At 39.8% G+C, this 25,786-nt stretch overlaps 1 protein-coding gene across 1 annotated transcript in view; it reads left to right on the forward strand.

Moving 5' to 3' along the window:
- The window catches only part of nbr1b (NBR1 autophagy cargo receptor b), a 39,900-nt gene extending 15,265 nt beyond the window's left edge, over positions 1-24,635 (forward strand). Inside the window, exons 11-23 of the mRNA XM_054607192.1 lie at positions 1,281-1,364; positions 1,538-1,723; positions 3,640-3,753; positions 5,003-5,078; positions 5,391-5,501; positions 7,279-7,449; positions 9,280-9,558; positions 15,740-15,929; positions 16,297-16,548; positions 18,054-18,139; positions 19,014-19,092; positions 19,575-19,668; positions 20,536-24,635. Coding sequence (XP_054463167.1) covers positions 1,281-1,364; positions 1,538-1,723; positions 3,640-3,753; positions 5,003-5,078; positions 5,391-5,501; positions 7,279-7,449; positions 9,280-9,558; positions 15,740-15,929; positions 16,297-16,548; positions 18,054-18,139; positions 19,014-19,092; positions 19,575-19,668; positions 20,536-20,709 — 1,896 coding nt within the window. The 3' untranslated portion in view covers positions 20,710-24,635. The remainder of the gene's footprint in view (positions 1-1,280; positions 1,365-1,537; positions 1,724-3,639; positions 3,754-5,002; positions 5,079-5,390; positions 5,502-7,278; positions 7,450-9,279; positions 9,559-15,739; positions 15,930-16,296; positions 16,549-18,053; positions 18,140-19,013; positions 19,093-19,574; positions 19,669-20,535) is intronic.
- Positions 24,636-25,786: the final 1,151 nt, after the last annotated feature.

The raw sequence follows: 25,786 nt of genomic DNA on the forward strand, positions 1-25,786 counted from the left end.
CTCCGCCATGGCTTTCCCTTGTCACCAATCCTGTTGGTGATTTTCATGGACAGGATTTTAAGGTGCAGCCGGGGGGAGGAGAGTGTACGGTTTGGGGACCTCAGAATCGCATCCCTGCTTTTTGTGGATGATGTGGTTCTGTTGGCTCCTTCAGAACGTGACCTTCACCTGCACTGGGGCGGTTTGCAGCCGAGTGTGACGCGGTCGGGATGAGAGTCATATCATCTTACCTCAAAGTCTGAGGCCATGGTTCTCTGCCGGAAAACGGTGGATTGCACCCTCTGGTTTGGGAGGGAGTCACTGCCCCCAGCGAGGGAGTTCAAGTATCTCGGGATCTTATTCACGAGTGAGGGTAAAATGGAGCTTGAGATGGACAGGCGGTTTGGTGCAGCGTCAGCAGTGATGCAGGCGTTGTACCAGACCGTTGTGGTGAAGAAGGAGCTGAGCCGTAAGGCAAAGCTCTCGATTTACCAGTCCATCTACGTTTCAATCCTCACCTATGGTCATGAGCTTTGGGTAGTGACCAAAAGAATGAGATTGCGGATACAAGCGGCCGAAATGAGCTTCCCTTGTAGGGTGGCTGAGATAGGGTGTGGAGCTCAGACATCCGGAGGGAGCTCGGAGTAGAGCCGCTGCTCCTTCGCGTCGAAAGGGGGCCAGCTGAGGTGGTACACACACACACACACACACACACACACACACACACACACACACACACACACACACCCTACATAACCCAATCTAACTCTATACTCGTTGACTCTTATCATTTCATTTCCTACGTCATTGTAACTGCTTTATGTTGTTGTCTGAATGACTTAAGTCTGTCTTCAATGTTTATGTCACTTTTTTTTTTTTTTTTTTTTTTTTTTTTTGTTGTCACATTGCTTCACCAATAAAAAAAAAAAAGAATTTAGAGCAAAGAAATCTTTGCCGTTAGCTTTGCTGTTGACTCTTAGAGCATACTTACTGAGGATTTGCAACCTTTTAGGGTGCTAAACAGTCAGTTTGAATTGTCCCTAATAAAAATGGAGGAAAAGCAGCACCAAGGTAAATTGCATGTTAGGCCTCATAATGTATTTTCAATATGTATTTTAAGGCGTCAGAGTTAGTGTTAATTCTCTGTGGGTTTTTCAATATGAAGTGACACCTTTAATTTAACACACAGTCATTTGGCTGATTGTTCATTAAATTATTGATTTATTGTGTTATACTGTTGATAAAAAAAAACTACCATTGATCAATGAGCATCATATTTTGCCTTGTGTTGCTACCTGCAGCTGAAGTTCATGTGGGGAAACCTGGCAGTTGGTTCAGGGGACCGTTGGAGAGAAGTGTCTGTTCCCTTTCTCCAGCCAGGACAGGTCAGAGAAAATTTTCATTTACACTTTTATTTGGAGAAGTACCCTAAACTTTTGATCCTTCTTGTTGTCTCTTTATACCGCTGAATCACGTGGATGTGTTCAGCACCAAACTGCTCTGTTTTCACTGCTTTCTTTAAATGTCTTTAAAACACAGATTTTTTTCCGTTGGCCAGGTTGGAATAGTGAGTGTGGCGCTGTGTGCTCCCGCTGTAGAGGGATCCTACACCTCCCACTGGCGTCTGGCCCACGCTGGAGAGCAGTTTGGACCCCGGGTCTGGTGCAGCATAGTGGTTGATCCTCTGGCCCCAGCGCCCATGATGGCTGATGGGATACTGGTGTCACCTTGTGTCACACCGCAGGTAGAACGAATGGGTGGATGAATGGAAACTGGAATCTCATGACTTAATGCGTGGATATGAATGCATGTCTGAATTAATCAATATGGTCCCCCTTCAGAGCACCAGGCTCTGGCATCTCTGGTGCTGGGACCCATCTCCCTCGCCTGGACCCCCTGGTGGAAAAATCATGTGTTATCACACGTGTTAAGGTGGAAATTGAGTGTGTTTATAACACTTCTTTATAGACGTTCACATGCTGCTGTATATTGCTCAGTGCATTATTTTATCACGCTGATCGTTAAAGGTATGATATGGAGAAATTTCTTTAAAGAAACAAGTATATAGACTGATACTAAAATAATCCCTCTCAATCATCGCTTGTGACCCACAAGAAGTCTGTGGTGGTGTCTGTATCTGCAAAGACCCTGACATTTGCCTACATTTTCTCTTTTCTTCTTATTTTGCTGCCCTCATTCAAAATCTGGCAATTCTGCACCTTCCTCACAGGGTTGTGAGAAGGTGTGGATGTTTTTATTTGTGCTTTGTAATATAAAGATGGCATTACAATTAGAAAATAATTATTATTTATTCTGATTACCTGCTATGTTCTCACTATGGGCTGCTTCCACTCTTCATTCACTATAAAGCTCGCTCAACCATTGCTTTTCTCTCTCCTCGTTGAGCTGAAGAGGAGGAGTCAAGTTTGAATGCTGTGTTTACAAATATCAACTAACAAATAACATAATACCTTTTTAATAGGTAATAGCCTACTGGGCATATATTCAATACATTGTACTACGTCCATTGCATCATGTCCATGCCACCAGTTACACCAAGGTTATAATACAACCTTAATATTTCAACATAACTGTAACTTATGAAGTTAGATTACGTAATGTTAAGCAGCAAATTACTTTTACTAACCTGAAATTGATAATGTTAGCAAGATATGCTAATGTTGTTAACTAACATTAGCACAACAGCAGGGGAAAAAATAGCTTAAAGCTTAATGTAATAATTTCAGTTTACGTTAACTTTAGTTTGCTAATGACATATTAATAGAATTATTAATATTGATAAAATCTTCTTTATTGGCATTAGTATTATTGGGATCACCACCAATGCCAGAGCAATGAGCATCACAACCAACTATCATCACAACATATGCAGAAATATGGCAGAAAATTGCACTTTAAAAGGCAAAATAAAGTTTTCTACTCTACAGCTACAATAACAAAGCAGTTATGAGCACTTTAAATACATTAAACAAGCATGTTGTGTTTATGTGTGTGTGGGTAAGTGAAAGGGAGGGGAAAGCATTTAAACCTAAAACAATAATGGGTCCATCAGCGGGTTAACTGCAGCTTGTCCTGGTAAAGACGCAAATGTTTGTTGTGTCTTTAAGTACTAACCCTAACCTCCGGCACAAGTTTACAAGGTTTTTATTTATCATGTACAACAGGGTTGCACAACAATTTTGATTGTAGTCCCAATTTGCAACATAGGAAAGAAAAAATATATATATTATATTATATATGAAGGCTAGAGGATTGAGTTAAGGAGTCTCACCCCATAGGAAGAAAGCCGTTTTGAACTCTGGTGGTACAGCAGCAGATACTTTTTTAAGGCTTTTGCTTTTGCAAGTAGGCTTCTGTGTCCAGGCTTATAGCTCTAAACAGCTGGTTCCTCTTATCCCCACATAGTGAGGTCCCAACATTACCGTAACCTTGTGATCGTCTCTGGCATACACAATTTCAGATGTCATTTCCTTATTCAATCTCTGGACCGACAATGTTCCAACGGAGGAGGTGGGCCCGAGTCTGGAGCTCCGCAGATAGACCCTTCTATGGATAATCAGAAATAAACACTGATATATAAATGCACATATAGTGTAATGTGTACAATATGTAACTGAATAGATTTTACTTTGTCTGCAGGGAAAGAACCCAGTCGCAAAGAATGGAAAAGCCTGTGCAGCAAGGGAGCAGCCACTAATGTCAGTAGACCAAGAGGAGTACTACATCCCATCTGTGGACCTGCTCACTGCACAGGTAATACAATCTGCAATCATTACTCATCTGTACACTTTTCACACGCGAAAGCCAATTGGTTACTACAGATCACCTTTTGACTATAAGTGAAGACAATCATACACCAGCATGCTTTTTAGGATTGTGAAATATAAATGTGTTGTTTTGTAGGTTTATGCAATTTCATAATTACACTTCATCAACCTCATAATCACAGTCACACAATGAAATTGTTGTCTAATATTTAACCCACATACAGCAGTGGGATAAGTACTCAGACCCTTTACTTTTAATACAAGTAGCAATTGGCACAGTGTAGAAAAAAATAGTGTTAAGTATAGTGAAAGTACAGATGTATAATCATCAACAAATACTTAAAGAAAGATTATGCAGATTGGCCCATTTCAGAGAAATATATATATATTATACTACTGGATTGTAATTGGTGATACATCAGTGTGGAATGATCACTTTTAAGGGACAGTTCTCCTCAAAATTAAAAACGCATATTTTCCTCCTACCTGTAGTGCTAATGATCAATCTAGTGTTGGAGATAACGGCCGTAGTGATGTCAACCTTCTCTTCAATATAATGGAATGAGAAGGCACTCTGCACTTTTTTTTAAAACTCCTGTAAGTAAAAGTTTGTTATTAATTATAATGTAATTTCAGCCCTTACCTGAGCCCTTACCCTTTCTTTAAAGTGTAATAAATTACATTTTATAAAAAATCTGCTTCAACACTTTTCAAATTTCAAATAAAGGCTGACCGCTGCTGTGACATTAAAGTGTATTTATTGTGAAGAACAAGCAGTAAGTAGCAAATATAGTATCATCGATAGGAGTTATTTTTTAATTCAATATCCCTCTCTTTTTGCTTTAGATTTTTAGAGCCTGAGGTGATGCCTTCAAATGTCTTGTTTTGTCTAGCCACCAGTCCAAAACCCAAAGATGGTCAGGTTTACAATAAATAAAAAACAGCAGAGAAAAGCTGCAAATCTTCAAATTGGAGAGGCTGCAACCAGAAAATGTTTGGAATTCTCTCTTAATAAATGACTGACTTATCTGAGTGATTAAGTTTACATTTAAATCATTCTGGAAAGTCACAAGAGACCGATCAGTAAAAAGATTTGGTCAAAAAATCAGAACAGCAGCTGCGATATCCTGACTTTTAATCCTTTGAATGGGTCTCCTAACTACTAAAACACAGGCTCCTATATTTTCCATAATGCAGCTCAAAGGCGTTCTATTAGCTATCTGTTCATCTCTCAGGATCTTCTATCTTTTGAGCTGTTGGACATCAACATCGTCCAAGAGTTGGAGAGTGTCCCAAACAACACCCCTGCTGGTAAGACGAGTTCTTGTAGTTTCCTGTTGCTACTGGTTGGTTAAGGGAGCTTGAGTCAAAGTCAACTATTTTGTATCAAGGATTCAGACGTCTGATATTATAGTAGAGTGAATAATAAGACAGTGGGACATGTATTTAAAAGAAAATCCAGCTCCTGTTGTTTTTAGAAATACACTAACCTGTATCAGTGTATGGAAATTATTTATTAGTACAAACCCCTTGAGATGAACCATCTCGTTTTCAAAGGGGTCCAAGGAGATGTAACTTGTTGGTCTCTGTAGAGAACTGACTCTGATGTTTTTTTCTGTCCAGACTTGACTCCATGTATGTCCCCTCTGCCTCAAGATGGATACCTGCAGGACAAGGGCAGTCCCTCTTTGGCTCTTATCCAGGAAGAAACTGAAGTCATCAATAGCATCATGGGTAAAGGAGTTTTCTATTCAAGGTTTTTGTAAGGTTCTTGATGGAGTTTTTGCTGCTAGGTTAGTAAATTAAGTAAAATCTAAAATGCAGCAATAGAAATGAGTGAGAGTTGAATGTGATCTGAGATTCATGCCCAGAATAAGTTCAAGATGTTTGTGTAGGACCCGTGATGCGTGAACACAAATCTTTGTATTTCTTTAACAGATATACTCACACCCTCATACAAAGAACACTGATAGATTTCACCTGTTTTACATCAATCTGCTTTTGCTGAACAGACTAGCATTTATGAATATAGAAATAACATTTCTTTTTTTTTTACAATCAACACTTGAAATGATGAAGGCACTTGCAAATGGCAAGGTAGAACTACATTTTAACTATGCTTTGGTGTTTCATTTTCACCTCTTCACTAAAAATGTTATATAATTTATTTTTTTTCTCTTCAAAATGTCTAAAAAACGTAAAAATCTTGGGTAGATAATAATGAGAATAAATAATATACAAAATTTTAAACATATCCTCGTAACTAAAACGGAAATCTGGTTTGAATTGACATCAAACACTATTACTAAGCTTGTTTAGCTAAGGCTGATCTATAAAGGGAATCATAAAGTGCATCTTTGGATGGATGTAAAAAACATCACTTAATGGAAATGCGATTCTGTTCTCTATTACTGCCCCAAGAGAGTCATATATGGTCAACACTTCCCTTTGAAAGTTCAGTACCCTTAACCCCTTCAAGATGAAAACAATTGTAGATTTAAACAACATCACAGACAAAAAGAGAAGAGAATAGAAGGGATATACTAAGGCAGCTTTTGCAGGAGACCTTTACAAATGAAAGTGATAGAATATCGTTCTCTTCTTGTTGCTACTGAGGACCAGCTTACTTCTTCATATAGTATGCAGTGAAAAGTGCAGAATTTATTTATCTCCTGTAATGAAATGCAAAGCACAATAATAAACAGCACCAGGTGGTTTAAAGGTAGAGTTTGCAGCATGAAGATAAATTCTTTAGTCAAGCACAGACCTGATGATCAACTGATAATTCATCTTCCTGTCCTCAAGACAGAAAAATGCTTAATTCTGATATACATTTAATGATTTTAATTGAACTGAGTGGTACCTGGATGTAAACCTTGTAAAAGCATGCTGATTACAAATGAATGTCACTGACAGAAACTCTGTGTCCCTTAGGCCTTGTTCACACCTGGCATTAGAATACATCTCCACATGCGCCTGGATTGACCACTTTTGATCAGATATCTCTTTCCTGCTCTATATGCAAATAAACGCGTACATTATTTCAGTTTGCAAAGACCAAAACGCTTTCTTCTTCAACCCATTACGAGAGGCAGCAATGCACTTTGTCAGCCTTTGATCCGACCGTTCCAGAATAAAACCACATGTAACTGTGTGTTATAGGAGCCACAGGGGTTCAGTAATGCTGAGGAACAAGATGAAATAAAGGCATTGAGGGGCATCATTTCCCTCTGATAGAAATTATTTCCTTGGTTTCCAAATAACAGCTGAAACGTACCTCATCATTATTGACAATCTATCAATAATGCGTGCATCGTTGACAATAGTTTCTTTCATGTGTCGATTTAGGAATCCGTTTTCCTGATTTTTACCTGCGTACCACTGCGAATTGTTGGTACTTATGGTCAGCAGTGGTTCTAAATGTATGCACAAGAAGAACCTGGCACTAATAAAGGTGGTCCCTGATCTGTCTTACAGACATAAAATTTGTCCCCCTGTTACTGGTCCACAGATGTCCCTCATGGGGCGAGATCTGGAGCAGAGGGGGGCGGAGTCCCGGCTCAGGAGGAAGGGGAGGATGACATCAGCGGGACTCAGTTTGTTTGCGAGACTGTGATTCGCTCAATGACCCTAGAGGAGGCCCCTGACCATGCCCCTTTGAGAGGGTCCCGCCCAGGGCCAGGTAAACATCTGTCAGCAGGGGTTATGAGTCTAAAAATATGTACTTTTTAAACCAATTCCTGTTGCCTTTTACTTTGTTGATAAAAGTAAGAGCAGAGAAATATTAATGTGAATAAATTCATCCAGCATTATGAGAATGGTAATCAATATTTTTCCAAACATTGATAATTTTGGAACGTGTAATAAATCCATATTTACATATCACAGTCCTGGATAGTTATCTGATAGAACCTGGACATTTCAGTCACCCAGCAGCTCATGAAATCTGTTATGGGAAAGTATGTGGAAAATATGAGCTCATTGAATGGTAGGCAATCTTTTTTACACTCTGACTTTATGGTTCACAGGAATTCAGTGTAGCCATTGTTACAGCTATTACTTTTTCCACTGTAGCTTTTCCTTTTGGGGGGAGTTCCTTTACTTGAAGGAATAGTTTGGGTGTTTTGAATTGTGGTTTTATAAGGTACTTATCCATAGTCAGGGTATGGCCTCCAATAGAGGTCAGCATGCTCCCTGCTTCAAGAAACAAAAAGGAGTTACCGCACATAAGCAAACAATGTAGTGCCGTTGATGGGAACGGCAGCAAAAAAAAAATTAGCAACCTAAATCAAAGGCCCCCTAGAAAAAAAAGATATATATCATTCAAAGAGTTCACTATCTCCTATTGCATCACTTTGTTGTCAGATAGCCGTTTCCGACAGGGAGTAGTTTAATCCATGTATGCTCTCTTCAAAGCCACAAGCCAAAAACCTAATTTGAAATGCAGAACACAGGGTTAGTTTTGTTTGACTTTGGTGAATTAAAAAAAAACAAGTCACCTTGGGAACGCAGTGAGTTCCAGCCATAAATACGTGCCAGACTTAAAATTATGTTTTTAAATAAAATCAATATCAGAAATACTTTTACAAAAAGCAATTCTCCAACTCTCCACTCTCCACTTTTTGTGTTTAAAAAAATGTAGGCTAAAACTTTATAGTCCAAATGAACAGCTGATGTTGCGGAAAGCAGTTACGTTGTATTCATGTCTTATCTTACCCCTTTTCAGAATATTTCTCCCCACTAAAGTTATCTCTGATATATAAAGCAACACTATCTTCTCTCTGTCCAAAATACAAGACATGCAATTGCACACGGGAATATGCAGGAACATTAATGGTTTATAAGAGTGGCATTTAACAATGTAATGGGATGTGCAGCTGAAGTAATGCATCGTAAGCCACAATCGGCCATTGTAAATAAACATAACATAATCCAACAATGTTATCCACCAATTCACACTAAAACAACATTGTATGCAAAAGTAGATGACAAAAGTAGGTTGAAGCATGTTATATCGGCCTTTTCCTCCCCCAACAATTGTTGTTATTATATGGGCATTTAAGAATCCACTATTGGTCTAGCTCTATTTTAGGGTACTTTTAAGATAAACTAGAGAGTTTTTGACAGGTAGTGTGACCAGTCCAGTTGCATTAGTCTTTGAGCGAGAATTAAATCCAGCACCATCTTTGTTATGACTTTATTGGAAGAGTTACAATTAGTCCTTTTTTTCTTACTCTAAACCCAAAAGACATTTTCTATTCACCTTAAACATCTCTAAACATAGCCTGCCGTCATGTGAGTTTTCAAAAAAACATTTTTCCCATAATAAGTTTCACAATTATGGGATAGATGTCTTTTGGGTTTAGTGGCCTCTGGCATTGTTAAATTATGGAATATTATCCCAGTGAGTAAAGAACTCTCTTTGGACTTTGACTACATTTGTTTACATTTGATTGAAATAGTAAAGTATTACTATACAGTATTAAATGGTGGACTTCCTGTTTGCCCCCAGTGGTGCGTCCGGCTGCTCAGGGCGGCTCCTCCTCCTCCTCCTCCTGTGTGAAGAGTAAAACAGTGAAATCCGAAGAGAGCCCAGACAGCAGCCCCAGCACCTCTAAAAGCCCTCTGAAACCACCAACTACGCTGAAGGCTTCCCTCCCTCCCCCACTGAAAGCCTCCCTGCCAGCTCCACTGTATGTGGCCTCGACCCTGGGACCCGGCCCCAGCTCAGCCCCGACCCCGCTTATTGCTCCGCCCAGGTCCTCAACACTGCAGGAGCACACAACCACAGGTAACAACAGAAAACCAAGCCATTGAGTGGTTGAGCTGAGATACCATTTGACATCAGATGATAACAATGGTTCCTAATTGGACCATTTTATATTTGCACATTGTTTGATTTGATAGTTAACTGCAATGGTGTGGACACTACTTGAGTCATGACTCTAATGACTAGACTCGACTTGATTTGTCACAATTAAAAAATTCTTGCTCACCTTTCACTTGAAAGTTAAAGTGCCCTATTCAAACCATTGGTTTGAATGGTCTAAGCACATGGTCTAAAGCAGAGGTCCTCAACCTTTTTTGCGCCATGGAACGGTTTCATGTAAGACAATATTTTCATGGACCAGCTTTCAAGGTGTGGCGGATAAACATGACGAAATAAAATGATACGACCGGCATGAAAACAAATATAAAACGCATTAAAAATACAACTCGCCATAACGCTGAATCAGTGGGAGCCCTGAGCTTGTTTCTCTGCAACGAGATCGTCCCATCTGGGGGTAATGGGAGACAATGACACCCGAAGTGTGATCCTTATGTCCAGTCTACTCCGTATTTTTTTTAAATGGAAATAATAGAAGTTATTTATTCTTTCTCTGCAGCCTGGTACCAAATGACCCACAGACCAGTAACGGTCCGCGGCCCGGTGGTTGGGGACCGCTTGTCTAAAGTGCATGGCGCAAGTGCATTTAGGAAATCTCCCACTTAACTTTTGCAAAACGAGTAATGTGTAAAAGTAATGCGCAAGGGGAAAAGGGGTTGTATTTAGACTCTTAATTAATCATTGGTGTGTTTTGGGCCTAACATAAATCAAACTGACATCAGAGTGTCATCTTCCACTCATTTTAAAACCCAGGTGCACCTGCAATAGGTATCTGAGGACTGGTAGTACTCCAGGAGGGACCCTGTTTAAAAGGGCCACCGCTGGAGGAGGAACCCTGTGTGGTTGGAGACCTGGCTCGGTTATGGAGCCTTGCCCTAACACCCTGAATTATGATGCCAATTTGACCCCTATTGCTTCACTATGTCTTAAGCACTATAATCACACTGCAACATCATGCATAACAATCATACAGAGCCATCCATCTGATCCAACCAAGTTGGAGAACAACATCACTTTAACCTTAGCTAAGTAGCAGGCATGTTTTTCAAATGTATGTCCAAATCATTTACTACTCATCAGGGGATGACTCTTCTGTTTGCAAAAAAACAAGATGGCGCGTCCACAATTTAAGATGGCAACGGCCAAACTCAAGGTTTCAAAAACCCCAGTCCACAAACCAGCGTCCACTTCTTATATACAGTCTATGTTTGGACCTGATGCATTACTATTTAAATGGAAATTCAGCAAATTGGCAGATTTTCTAGCAGTAATAATGTTCTTAATGAAAAGCTTAGGCCAGCAAATATGGATTGAAGAATATTTGGTTAGATAAAAACATTTTGGGAATTTTTGAAAATGATTACATATATGTTTTTTCAATCAACTTCCGATGTTTTACAAAGCTCTAGAGTTGTTGGAAATGTTTGGATCCCATGCAGCCACAAATGGAATCCTAATCTACTAATAGTATAAAACAAAAAATATTATTGTAGCCTGATTTTTATCTGCAACTGGGCAAAAATACCAGCCTTGAACACAAAAACAACTGTGTATTAATGAAGATTCTAAGCTTCCAACCATTTGGTACAGCCCAAGACTGTACCTACCTATGAATTAATGTTGCTGTTGCATAATGTGGATAGTAAGAAGGGACAGGCATGTGGTCTATGGTAGGACCCCAGTGCTCTGCTCCATCAACAACTCCATTTGACTGCACATGAGCAAATGTACTACTGACCTATTTAACTGAGAAAGAGATGCGCTGCTGTGTGATCACTTTTGTGTAACAAGTAGACGCAACCGCTTATGTCTGTGCATCTGACTGTTTGAATTATGCACCTTTTTAGATAGCAGGAAAATACTGCACCATTGACTTAAGACCAGGTATTTGGTAGCCAATTGTGCAATCACTTTCTGCTGCCTCAAGAAAGCAAGGCAACAACAGGAGCAAACACTCGTTGAGTAGTAACTTTGTCAGATAATTGATAAATATAACAGAAGAGCATATGGCATATCTGTTTAGAGTGTAGCCAAACAAACTTGTGTTGTTTTTATAACTATAGCCCCGCCTTAAAGCATATCCTGCTTCATTGTCTATTTGACTCTAAATTGGACCATAAATGACTTAATGAACATCATGATGTTCATTAAGTCAATTATTTTCAATTTATTTTAATTACATTTTTGTGAGGGATGTAAGGCCAATCCATTCATTCATTCATTTTCCGTAACCTGCTTATTCAGTTAAGGGTCGCAGGTGCTGGAGCTGATCTCAGCTGTCAATGGGCGAAGGCAGGGTACACCCTGGACAGGTCGCCAGTCTGTCGCAGAGCTGACGTATATAGACAGACAACCACTCACACTCACATTCACACCTACGGGCAATTTAGAGTCTTCAATGAAGTTGCATGTCTTTGGACTGTGGGAGGAAGCCGGAGAACCCGGAGAGAACCCACGCTGACACGGGGAGAACATGCAAACTCCACACAGAAGGTTGTCTGGCCCGGGAATTGAACCCAGGCCCCTCTTGCTGTGAGGCGACAGTGCTATCCACTACACCACCGTGCAGCCCCCCAATTGATTCAGAAAGAGATTAAAAATGTTTTAACATTTGTTTAAAAAAAAATCCCGAATACAAATAACTCAAAAGCATTTTGATCTGTTAAAAAAACTAAAATGCATTAAGTTTGGTGAAGAGGACCTGATGACTTATTAGGACATGAACCACACATTTAAGAACATGGACCTGACATGGAAGTTGTTGGTTTTGGTACTTCATACAGTAGCTAAGACTGGAGTCTTGCAAAAGAATGACTTTGTCTTATCTCTGGTTCATTGCATGGGATTGTTAATCATTAAGTGATTGGATGAATCTTTCATACACTAAGACATTTGTGTTTCATATACCTAATTGACAAGTACGGAAGTTACGTGACGGATATGGCCACGTTGACTTCTCGTTTCACACAGGGAATGAACAGCAGCCTCCTGGGTGAAAAATTGTTTCTTTGTTTTAAATCTGACCTGAGGCCCTGTGCTGCATGTCGTACCCTCCCTTTCCAGTCTCAATCTGTCAATCTAATCAAGGTAAAAAACGCAAAAAAAATGTTTCTTTCAAGAACATCTAGCGTCATAAAGCATTACTGATAGAGACAGAACTTTCCTGAATGCAAGATGCTACTTCTTAACAGCAGTGCAACAGGTCAAGCAAATACAATATCTTCTGAACAGGAGATATTTTGTTTAGAAGGGTGAAGATGTTAATAACCAGGAGCTGCAGTGTTTGATGTTGTTGAATGAGACTTGACTGCATTGATTATTTCAATAGTCCATTTATGCGTTATGCTATCGTTAAGTTTTTATTTGTTGATGAAAAATAGAACGTAAAATTCACCACACTTCTTATTTTCAACGGTTCCTTTTCAAAGTTTTTGTTAACATGAGCTGTTTGGTCAGCAGCACAACAGGAAAAGACAAAAGGCCAGAGATAATAATAATAATAATAATAATAAATCCTTTATTAGTCCCACAATGGGGAAATTATTTCTCTGCATTTAACCCATCCCGGAGGAGCAGTGGGCTGCAATGAAGCGCCCGGGGAGCAACTTGGGGTTAGGTGTCTCGCTCAAGGACACCTCGGCATGTTGCCGGTAGAGGGGTTTGAACCACCAACCTTGTGGTTACGGGACAAGCGCTCTACCTCATGTGCCACAGCCGCCCCATAGATAAGACAACCTGTTCTTTTTCACTGGCTTTTGCCTTTCTGTTTCCCTCAGTGGCCTCCTGGTTGAATTTGTTTCTTGACTTGTAAAGCTGAAATACACAGATTTGATGTTGGTTTAATGATCTGTGTGTAGAGAGTAGGGAGAACAGCTTGCCTGGCTCCGTCCAAAGTTCAGTAATACACCTACCAACACATGTAAAGCTCACTATTACATAATGTTTATTTCAAGAATACACAGAGATCAAAAACAAAACCTGTATTCACTGCACAGAAGCGCTGAGGGGACTGTTATTCATCAAAAAATAATGCCAGCACATGCTAAGAAAAGATAATCATGGGAATTTAGGAAAACAAAATGTTATTGAAAATAAAGGATCACAGTATTGTGTCATATACCTATTTATTAGGCCCATACCACCTTTAAACTGTATTTTAAAGACCCTTTTACAGACGACATCATCAAAAATATGCGTGTGCATGTTTTTGATGAAAGTGAAGTTTTGCCCAAGCCTTTCAGGCAAGTTAGCAAGCTTAAAACAAAAATGTTCACAACATCAAAATGTATGGTCGGTTCATGTTTGGTTGTCAGAACTGATATTCCAACAGCAGTAGGGAAGAGTCAGCAGAGTCAGGTTCTACAGAATTCAGACAGGATGACGACCCTTTCGGAGCAACAGATGTTTCAGTTTAATAAGCGTCCGTTTTAACTGGTGCCTTTCAGCCAACTGTGTCTGTGGTTTCTTGTAGTAACCAGGCGGCAATCTATGATTCTGAAGATTGAACTCAATGCAACTCCTCTGGTTGCAAAAACAAATCCGATTGTATAGAGAAAATGACCCTACTTCCGTTCTTTGTAAACATGACTTTGTTTTCTCAATCACTAGTTTCATTCTGTAAAATATGGTCAATTTAGAGTCAAATAGACCATAAAGCAGAATGCTTTTGGGCGGGGCTACCTTGTGATTGACAGGTCGCTACCAGAACAGGATATGTCTTTATGTCGATCCTCAACAGTCCAAATATGGTCACTTTTGTTAACTGGTTGCAAAAATCACATGATCCGTTTGCGTTTTCAACAGCTGCCGCCCTATTAGCAACCCCGACACATTCAGCTGAGAGTCACCAGTAAAATGGGTCACTCGTTAAACCAAAACGCAGGCGCTGTTTATGGCAAGCTAGCTATTAAATGTGTTGACTAGCACTGATCTGGGGACACAATTCGAATTGCTCGTTTGTTTTTAAAACAAAATAATCTCACGACCACAGATAATGTAGTTGGAAGCATCTTCAATTCAATTCAGTTTATTTTGTATAGCCCAGAATCACAAATTTGCCTCAGAGGGCTTTACAATCTGTACACATGCGACATCCTCTGTCCTGGAACCCTCACACCTAAAAAGAACCATTTAACAGGGAGAAAAAAGGAAGAAACCTATGGGAGAGCGACAGAGGAGGGATCCTTCTCCCAGGATGGACAGAATGCAATAGATGTCATTTGTACAGAATGAACAGCATAACAGAGATACAACACATTCAATGTATATCACATAAATGATTCATATAATCACAGTAGTAAGCAGAGTAATGAAGGAAACTTTAAGAATACTGATAAAAGCAGCAATGACTATAGTAGAATTAAAATAATGATATAGGGAATAGTATTAGTAATGTGATTAATAATAATAATCAAAGTAGCAGTGGGTGTCAGCCGGGTCACAGCAGGAGGCACGACCACGGTCCAGGGACCACAATGGTTCGTGGAAACCTGCGAGGCGAGAGAGCAGAAGGGCTTCAGGGTGGAAGCAAAGCTAATATGCGTAATGGTACAGGTAATAGTAATTTGACTAATAATAATAATAATAATGGTAGTAGCAGTTGGTGTCAGCAGGGCCACAGCAGGAAGCACAACCCCTGTCACATCTTGTGACTTGTATGCTCGTAATTTCTTGCTGGTGTAAGGTTACAAGCTACATTTCTCCAATAAAAACACAGATATATCTGGCCACTCAATATTCGGCCCTTTGCTTAGGTATTGTACTTACTCATTAATAGCACACCGATCTGGAAGTCAGTCACCATTTATCAAAGTCAATTTGTTTACGTTGCATTCGTCATCTTTGGTGGTTAATGCCTTTGCATAGCTTGACAAGCTATTGCACTCCTCCATAGTGGACAAATTGCGTGCCCCCACTTACCTACGCCATCATGATTAAATACTGTAAACAGGGTATATAGGCACAATCTTGTCCAAAGAGAAATTGCGGTGACAAATAAAGGATTATCTTATCTTAAAGATTTGTGGTGCCCTGGCAGTACCCATATCGCCTGTGAAACTTACCAGTTTTGTTGATCCCGACGCAGTTCAAGGTAGGGGATCCCACATGGAGAACATCCGTGTGGAGAAGGGGCCAGAGGAGGAGAAGGAGAAAGAGGGAGGGGAGAAGAGAGAAGGTTCAAGGAGTCGCTCCTCCTCTACCTCCTCAGAGGATTACATCATCATCCTTCCCGACTGCTTTGACACCAGTCGGCCACTGGGGGAATCCATGTACAGGTACGTGACCCATCGGCTCGAGAGTAACAGCACCTGTCACTGTGCAGTCTCAGTTTGGATAATGAAAATCTGTGGTGCCTGCAAAAAAAATGGTTACATGCGGTGGTCAGGGAGCCGGGGCTGTGTATGAAGAGCAAACAGACCGTGAGGAGATTTTTGCTGAATTTGACAAAAGCAAAAATGAGCGGTTCTCGAGAAAGCTGAAAGCAGCAGCATCACAGGGCAATAATTTGGCCAGTTCTTTACAGACATGTTTTCAACTGGAACTGCACTAGATTAAAAAATTAGGTAAGGACTTTCACTATAGCCACTGGAGGGTGTATGTTGTCACATTCCCTTTAATTCCCCATTTCTTGTCCCATTGCAGCTCTGCTTTGTCCCAGCCCGGTGACATCCCAACCAAGATCCCCACAGACCCAGAAACCCCATCTCACGACCAACCAGGCTGTTCAACCCCAGAGGGGCAGCTAGGTGAGGCGGACAACACCGTGGTGGTTCCAGGGATGGTGGTGTTGGGCACCAGCAGTGCCAACGACATGCTTTGTACATCTCAGACGCTGGATGACGAGCCTCTGACACCAGAAGTGGTGGCACCGCCTCAAGCCATTGTTACAACAAGGTCCGTATGAAGGGTGGAATTCAAACACAGCAGCATACCTTTTACAACTGCAGGCCCAAACAGGCTTATATTCGAGACATGCCTGCTATAGCCGTCTCGCTGCTACTAGTGAGTCCTCCTCAACACAGACGAATGCTTCGAACAGGTAATGTTCAACAAAGGTTTTTTATTCGTTTAAATCAAACACAAAATACGGACTGTCGTGCGCTCCCACCCACTGCCCGGCTTCTCGGGGCGCACTCGGTCCAGCGTCCACAGAACGCCAAGTCTCTCTGACGGGCTTGTGTTCCCGTCTCCGTCTCCGTCTTCCTTGGGTGTGTGTGTGTCCCAACCAACCGGAGCTTCAGCCTGCTACTGCTTAAAAGGATGAAGCGTGATTAGCAACAAGTTCCAGCTGTGCCAATTAAACTCAACATGGCACTGTTCCCCTGAACCACTCCCACACATCTCTCCCCTGCAGCTGAGCACAGACCATGCCCACTACCACACCTGCACTTATAATATAAGTATAATTAATACTATTGAAACAAGATGCCTCCTTGTTTTCTGATGCACTTCTGTTTTAATTTTATGCTGATGAAAGCTCATCACTTCCTCTATGTTTACCTCTTGTGTTTATACATTTTGTATTAAGTATATCTCCACAGCACTAATTGTATCAGCACATACAACCACAGAGTTATGTCATATCACCTACTGTATGGACACTGATGTTAAATTATAGCATCAAAAAATAAAGTTTGCCATTGAAAACAAAACCTGAACTGAAAAAAGAAGCATTGGCACTGAAATTCCACTGAAAAATAAAACTCTATATTGTTTTTTTAATTTGTAATGCATGTGTTATGTTTTTCAGTTTATTGTTTTAGTGCCAATACAATTTAGAAAGTATGTATCAGCTGGCTAAAGTTAGGCTTAAGTAACAGCAAAAGGAAAAATTTGTAAAGGCAGCTTTATATTCTTTGTTTTGTCATTAAGTTAAACATGATAGCACACAGTCACGAGTATACACATCCAGCAGACACAGAGCAACGTTAACATTTGTTTGGAGTTGAACTCTTGAGAAAGAACATCTGGATCTCTACGCTACAATATGTTCACCAGCAAACTTCTATTATCTCCTTTTTGGTTCTGAGCCGATATGGTCACAGTTAGTTTATCAGTGCATTTTCACTGGAACCAGCTGCCTGTTGCTGTTGGAAATAAAAGCTTGATGATACCTGTGAGTCTAAATCAAAACAGTAGAGTTACAGGCTGTAAAACCTAAACAATGAGCTAAAAAATACTAAAAGGCTCTCTAGAGTTGGTGACAATTCTAAAAAATTATAATTTGAGTTTAAATGTTCTTGGCATTTTGCCTTCTGCATTTTAACCATTATGCTACCAGACTCCTCAGTGCAGCTTTGATTTGAACATTTACAGTGTTCTTATTCTATTTATGTTGGATGGTACCCTAACGTTTAATGCACTGGTTGAAAAAAATCTTTGCTCTTGATGTTGTGCAGTCCAGGGAGCAGTGGAAAAACAGATGTGGACCCTGCCACTGCCCGGGAGGGAGCAGATGGCTCTGAACTGTACCAAACTGAGGATGGTAAGCACATTGCAATATCTCTGCTAGGGCTGGGTATCGGGACTCGATATCGGTAATCTTCAACGACAACGGCGTCCCACCCTGTTGGGTTTAGACAGCGCTATCAGTGGTAACGGCTGTATTAGCATACTGCAGAGCTGCTGTTTTTAGCTAGCCAGTGGAACACAAACAGCTTCCATCCACATGATGGATATCAAAGTACTCTCTTGGTATTGGCATTATTTAAGGGTACTTGCATTGGTACTGGTACAGACCCTCTACCCAGCAGGGGATTTGTTAATTCTAACTGGTCTTAAGGAGTAGGTTCATTTTGTTGGATCTGAGTCAAAATTACAGGTTTGAAAACCTCCCTGTGACAACGGTATGTACCAAACTGCCAAATATTTGCATTTGTGGAGAATACCAAATGTTTAAACTGCATATGGTCCGACGACTTTATAGAGTCAGTTAGACAAAACTCAAACACTTTTCAATTATTTTACTAGAGGATGATTGAGAAAGCGGATACAAAAGGACGTAAGAGCAAGGACCGCTGAAGATCAAGTAACAGTTTCAGTAGTGTCAATGTTGCTGCTGGTAGTAATGCCATAAGAATATTATACAGGGGAAATTAAATTAATCTGTTTCATTTTTCTCCATTTATCCAAATGGGAATAGAAGGGTATCCACCAAATGAAAAACAACACTATGCACCACAACATTTGAAAGTTTAGGTAGACGTATCTCACAAAGGGGATGACATCAGGATGTAGGTATGTCATGTAATTTGGGATGCATTATTGCAATGTAAAACCAAAAACACTTATTGAAACAAATGTATTAAATGTAACAAAAACATAGATGTTGAGGGATTATGTTTTTTTTTGTACCACAGCCTCTGGTCCTGAACAAACTCAGACAGATGATGCTGAAGCTACTGAAGACACAAAGGAGGAGAACCCTGAGGATCCCAGGTCATACCCTCAAACAGACACACATTTAAACTCAGCAGTTTGAATAAATGATTGTACTGCTGGCTGCTTCAAGGCCCATTGCTTACTTAATCATGGTGGTGGCTAGTCAGTGAACTATTAAGCTGGCGAGCTAACCACTTATGGGTTAGCTAGCCAGAGCATGCATGCACTGGTCTGTCACAAAAGCACCAGAGTTTCTTTCTGTTTTCTACTGGTTTGTTTACTACCCACTCACATTATGTTCTCAATATTAAACATAAATTATTTAAAAAGTTGTATCTGAGCTAACAAGCTTGCTACCTGTTTGTCAACAGTCAGTTTGCAAGCTTGTTAGCACTGTTATTTACGTGACAGTAAATCTAATTCCTAATTTCTCATTTAATACGCCATACTTTGTGTAGAAGTGCTGAATCGGAGATGGAGTCAAGGCTTTCACATAGCAGTCACATTTTGAACATAACCTCTTTACTGTCACTTCTCAGGCACCCAGGCCTCACCAGCGGCCTGGTGAAAGGAGCTCTGTCAGTAGCTGCGTCTGCTTACAAAGCTCTGTTCACTGGACAAGGCCCCACACAGGTCAGCATGCAGTTTATATCTAGCAATATCTAGCTTATATCATACCTCATGTCATCAACAAGTTCATGGTCCTCCTAAAGTACTTAAACTAGTAAAACAGACTGACATTATCCATAATTTACAGAAGCAGGAAAACATTTTCCTGCTTCTGTAATGTCAGTAAAAGCTCTAGACTTACATTTATTTTTACTCTGTCATGAAAATGAGTGGCTGTGGTTTGCTGGAGTATAAACTTTCCCGTATCCAATAGAGCAGGAAGAATTGCAAATGCCCAAACTCTGATAAAATAGAATACAGGCTGAGCTTAAACACAGTAGGCGGCACTACACAATGTGTTGTAAACACATTACATTCTTTATTTTTAAAGTTTTAAATTATTGGTGTAAAAGGGTAAAAAAAAAAAGGGAAAAGAGACTACCATCTATGGCTGTGTATTGGCAAGAATCTGGCGAAACGATACATATCATGATACAGGGGTTAAAATCCAATATATTGCGAAACACTTGAAAGGGCGATTTTGTGATCTCTTATATCTAATTTTAGGAAAACTCATAGTATAAAGAACACACCACCATAAGAATAAAATCAGTTTGTTTTTTTCATGCAATCAGAAAAGTAGGATCTGCATTTGCATTTATCACAGTACCTGTAACATCATAGCACTACTTCTTTAGCAATCTGAGCGACTGTCTGCCACAAATCGTTAAATGTGAACCATTCATTTAACATTGATTGTGGTTCTGAGAGTCACCACATTATCACAAAACATTATTTTGATGTATTATATCTATTGCCTCTATACAAATATCGCCGCGCATAGGTCAGTTGTTAACTTGGTCAGTTCATATGTTGCTTGTTTCTGTGCAGCCTCCAGTGGATGCATCCACCCAAGACACCATGATGGCTGTGCTGGTGGAGATGGGTTTTGGGGACCGGCCGCTGAACCAGCGGCTGCTGAAGAAATACAACTACAACCTACTGGACGTGGTCAACGAGCTCGTTCAGATGACTGACAATGACTGGTACTCTACACGCTACTGACGAGAGACAGAGAGAGAGCGAGGAGGAAGAAGTTTAGGAAGAGGAGAAAAGGAGAGAGAACGAGATTAAACAAGGAGGAGGAAAGACTGGAAGAGAGAAATTCAATTCTGCTCACCAACTTTTTTTTTTGCCTTCCACTTTTTTCCCCATCTCTCCTCTGATTGGTCCAGTTGGATTAAGATAAATTCTCTCTACGGCCACTTAAGGAGACATTCCAGCTAACTCTCTGGGAAATTGCACTGGAGCATCAAACACCCACTGTCTGTAGTATTACTTTCAGCTTAGGTTTTGATAGTGGCAGGGCAGGTGCTTTGCATAGAAATTTAACGAGGGACGAGGAAAGAGACGTGTTCTTCAAGTCTCAAATATGTGTAGCATTTAGCATTTGCTAAAATTGAGTCCCACTGCAGCCTGGAAGGGCACTACTTTATTTCCTTTGTAAAGCATGGAAAAGTATTTAAACTGATAAAAGCCACCAACAACAAATTTTATGTGACACAGCATGCTAACGTGAAGCTGTGTCTTCACTGTTAGGTAACAGTTGCACTTCCATCCTCTGAAGTAATGTTACAGATTTTAATGTTAATGTAAGATCAGAGCTCAGTGGCTAGCAGAGATAATATTCCCACATCAAAATAATAATTGTTGAAATGCTACACATAGCACATTGCTGCTTTGCCCTTTTACCTGGGACACAACGCAGCAAGATAATATCAAGTATACAGATCTGCACAGACAAACATAGGGGGAGATCCACATCACGGGTCGCTTTGGCGCCACTTAGTCAGAGCATGTGTTCACATGATAGTGAGTCACAGATTGGAAATCCACATTGAAGTTACGCAAAACAGCTCAGAGCACTGATATACTTCCTTTTAATTATGTGTTTGTATGAGCATGGTTGATCCCTTCTGTTGTGCGCATCCTCGAAAAATTATCCCTGCACATTCCATAAGATGTAGCTAAGCTAAGAGAGCTAGTCACTGCATTTTTGGCATGATTGAAACACTAAACAAAAAGTAAACTGCTGGAATGGCGCCATGTTAAGTCATGTTAACATTGTGCAAAATCTTAAGTCCCTAATGATTTTCCAGTTTGCAAAGGATGATTTGAACCTCACCTGTCTTAAGAGTTCAGGTAACAAATAACCTGGGTCCAAGAAGAACTCTCGGCCCACTTGACATTGCAACATATTTAGAAAATTGTTTTCTTACTCTGGCTGTGCCAGTTAACTTAATTCATATGTGGGACACAGTAGGTATGCAATGCCCAATACTCAGAGTGTGGTAATGCATTGCATTAGTCTCACAAAGTAGTCTTTGGTTCTTGGCTTGGGTCCAGGTCTCAAAATTGGCAGTACCAATTATGGTTCAGCCGGTACTGGACTCAGAAATGCGGGTTCCAGGTTTAGGTCCCAGCTTTAGGCCTATTTTAAAGAGGGAATCATCTTTTAAATGACTACTGTTGTGGTAGGCAAGTTGTTGCAGGAAGTGTTGCAAATCAATGAACTTTGCAAAACGATTTACGAGAGATGTTATTGGATTATCCAGTAACTTGTGACACATATCGTGATATAAAATGACATCTATCCCAATGACTAGCACTGTAGGCAGGCAAGCATGTTAACGATGCTGCTTGCGTTGGAGCAACATGTTTATGGGTTCATGTTGGTAAAAAGCATTATATCATGATTCTTAGAGCTGGGTACAAATACATCATCTATGCTCAGTATAGCATTATTATTATTATTATTATTTTTATAACTTATGTCCATATCACTGGAGCATAGAAAGGGTTTCCGCACACCTCTCACTGTACTGTATGCTTAATCTACTGAAGATTGATGACTAGTTCATGACTACTGAAAGCAGAAAATAAACAACATTCCCCATAAAGTTATTTTGGATTTAGATAGTGTTTGCACTTGCAGGTCACAGGGACTATTCAGTCAATTGCTTATATTGACTCCCCCATCTTACAAACATTCTCTGGACCTGTTTGTTGTTGTTGTAAGCTGGCTCTCACAATAAGCATTGTCAGTGTTCCCTGATTTTGTTTTGAGGGTTAAAACGTTAGATTGAAGAAATTCCTCGCATTTTGTTTACTTTATTTCTCTTCTTTTTACATCATACATGTCGAAGATCTAAACAAATCAGCCAGAGAGACAAACGACTGCTCAAAGTTACTGTATTTAGTTGAGTCAGAAGGGGTACATTTAATGACCTCAAATAGGATTCAGCTTTGTTGATCCCCTCAAAACCCATTTGATATATATCATTTTGCGCTCCTGTCATCTGTTTTGTGCTTCTTCAAAATGGTGAGGTGTGTGGGCTGATTCTCTTAAAGGATGTGTACTTCTTGTGGTAGAGCACATGAAGAGTATGTACAGTTAACAATAGGGTCATTCCAAACTTAAATTGGAATCAAAATGTGCAATCAGTGTGTAACAATGTGAACATTTTTTTCCTTTCACAAATTGATGAATATATACAGAACCTCCTAGTTGGAAGCAATGACTATCAGTTGACTTCATTAGTTTAAGTTAAGATTGTTTACAGTGCTTTTGCTTTGAATGCTTGGTGATGATGTTGTATTTTTAGGCTTATTGTGTGGTCGTTGAATTTGCTCTGCTGTATGTGCGTGTTGATGTTTTTGTTCGAACAAAATACAAAACAAAATGTTACCAGTGAGTGGACTTTAAGGATTTGGGTTTGGAGTTGACACAACTTAATTAAACATCTCTGATAGTAGAAATATTGATACATAAATTAATAATCCAAAGAACCTTTAGTACAGAAATTGTTTTTTTGCAGTGCCAGAAAGTCAAATAAAAGCACTGTCTTTACTAATCCATCGTCAAACTTTACAATGATGAAACAAGGAAAAGTTTGACATTTTGGGAAATATGCTCATTCGCTTTACTGCCAGGAGAAAAATGGGAAGAAGGGAGGATTAATTGCCACCAAATGTAACAGTTAAACATTTTATGGGGTGGTTAGTTGGTTTGTTCCAGAGGTGTCCCTTGAGTTGATCTCCTGATAGATGTACACTGTTCCTAGGGAATAACTCTACCATACTTTACTTTAACTTCACATCATGTATTCCAGAGAGTACATTTTGCATCATATTCACTCGAAGGAATCTCGCCACAGTCCCTTTAAAAGACATCAAGCATTCCCCCCGTAGTAATAGAGAGGTTAAGTCACGCCCCTTCCGGTGTTCCCCATGGGACCTTATTTTGGAAAAAATATTTATGGTAGTCAATGACAAGAGACAAACAATGTTTTGTTCCTGTTTGAATTGTGTCATAAATTACACATATGATGATTGTCAATTTAAAAGAACGTTTTGCAAGTCCAGAAAGTTGCAGTTTGTCATAATAACGTTCCATTTTTTGGGGAAACTTTTCTTGAAACTACATCTCGTCTCACACAATGTACCAACATGGCCACTATTTTCATAATTCTTGATGTGCAAAAATTATCTTTAAAATTGACAAACATATTTTTAATCCATTGCACAATTCAAACAGGTTAAAATAATATTTGTCTCTCACCATTGACTATTATATATATATTTTTCTAAATAAAGTGCCATGGTGGTCCACTTGAAGGGGAGGGACTTCGCCTCTCTATAATGAACCCCCGCTTCACGTGTCTTATCCAAACTCCTGCTTGTGAAATGTGCACTGGATGAAGTTGAAGAGTCTCACATATTGTACGTGTGTGTCATTTTGCTTTTAAATTTACGTGTTATGTGTTCCACGAGGGAAGGTCAGGTAAAATATTTTCATATCGGGGTATGTATACAAGTTAAGTATTTAAGGAGGGAGAGAAAAGCTGGATAGTTTGAGCTCTTTTTCTGTGTTGCACTTTATGAACATGGTTACGATGTACAAATCAATCTGTCTCCAATTAAAGTCATTACACTGATGAGGGATTGCTGGCCAATTTTCCTTTAAGTGAAATTAATACATATAGGACAAGCATGTGTTGCAAAAGGAAGCAAAGTTCCAATTAAGGTACGGCGTCTCTGATGTAAATACTTCATGTTGTGTATGAGTCAAGAAATTTGTGAAAATGGCCAAAGGTATCTGGACACCCTTGTCTTTATACTTAAGTGCACTTTTGTTCTGGGACTAAACATTCAACAACTTTCAATTAAATCCCAGTTTATTTAGTTTAGTAACAAGAAAAGAGTGAGAAAACGCCTGAGAACAACAATGTGAGGTAGTAATCCGGGCAAAGTAGACCTAATAACCCAGGGCCCTTAAAGGAAAAGTTTGGATTGGGGTTTAATGAGGTACTTATCCATAGTAGGTGTATTACCCATAGACTGTATATAAAAAGTGTTCAAAGTCGTCGTGATCTCACTCGTTGGTTTGCGAACTGCCGTTTTGAAGTTATGGCTGTAGCCTTCTTGGACTTTGGCAGTTGCAATCTTTTTTGGACTGCAGAGGAGTGACGTAGTGACGCCAAATACAGCTCTGGTAACAGAAGCTACCTGTAAATCACAAGGAAGCCATGCCCTAAAACATACCCTGCTGTATGGTCTATTTTACTCTAAACAAGACAATAATTTACTAAATGAACATCATGCTATATTGAAGAAAACTTGAAACTAGAGATTGAGACCATGAACTCATGTTCACAATGTTTACTGAAATAAATCAAGTGAGAAGTAGTCATTTTCTCCATATAATCATACGTATTTTTGCAACCAGAGGAGTTGCCTCCTGATGGTCAGCAGAGATAATGCAAGTTTGAGGCACTTTCGCATTGGCTTCACTTTGCGGAACTGGAGGTTGCCGCCTGGTATTGCCTCGATTGGCACTCAAGTTTGGAGAAGCAGGCAAGATAACCAGCACAGAAGCTAACCAATTTACTGCTGTGGAAGGGGGCAGCAGCAAAACGTATTTTAGTTGCCACACAAACGGTCTGCTTTATCTAAACTATATTTTTAATGTTTTCCAACATGAATGTCACAGCTTTTACATTAACCTTTTACAATGTTGAAGTCATGCATCCTCTATCAACTTTGCAAGGTTTTCAGAGGTCTGTGTCAGTGCTGCATTATC

The sequence above is a fragment of the Anoplopoma fimbria genome, chromosome 11, assembly GCF_027596085.1.
Source record: "Anoplopoma fimbria isolate UVic2021 breed Golden Eagle Sablefish chromosome 11, Afim_UVic_2022, whole genome shotgun sequence".
NCBI classification, from domain to species: Eukaryota; Metazoa; Chordata; class Actinopteri; order Perciformes; family Anoplopomatidae; genus Anoplopoma; species Anoplopoma fimbria.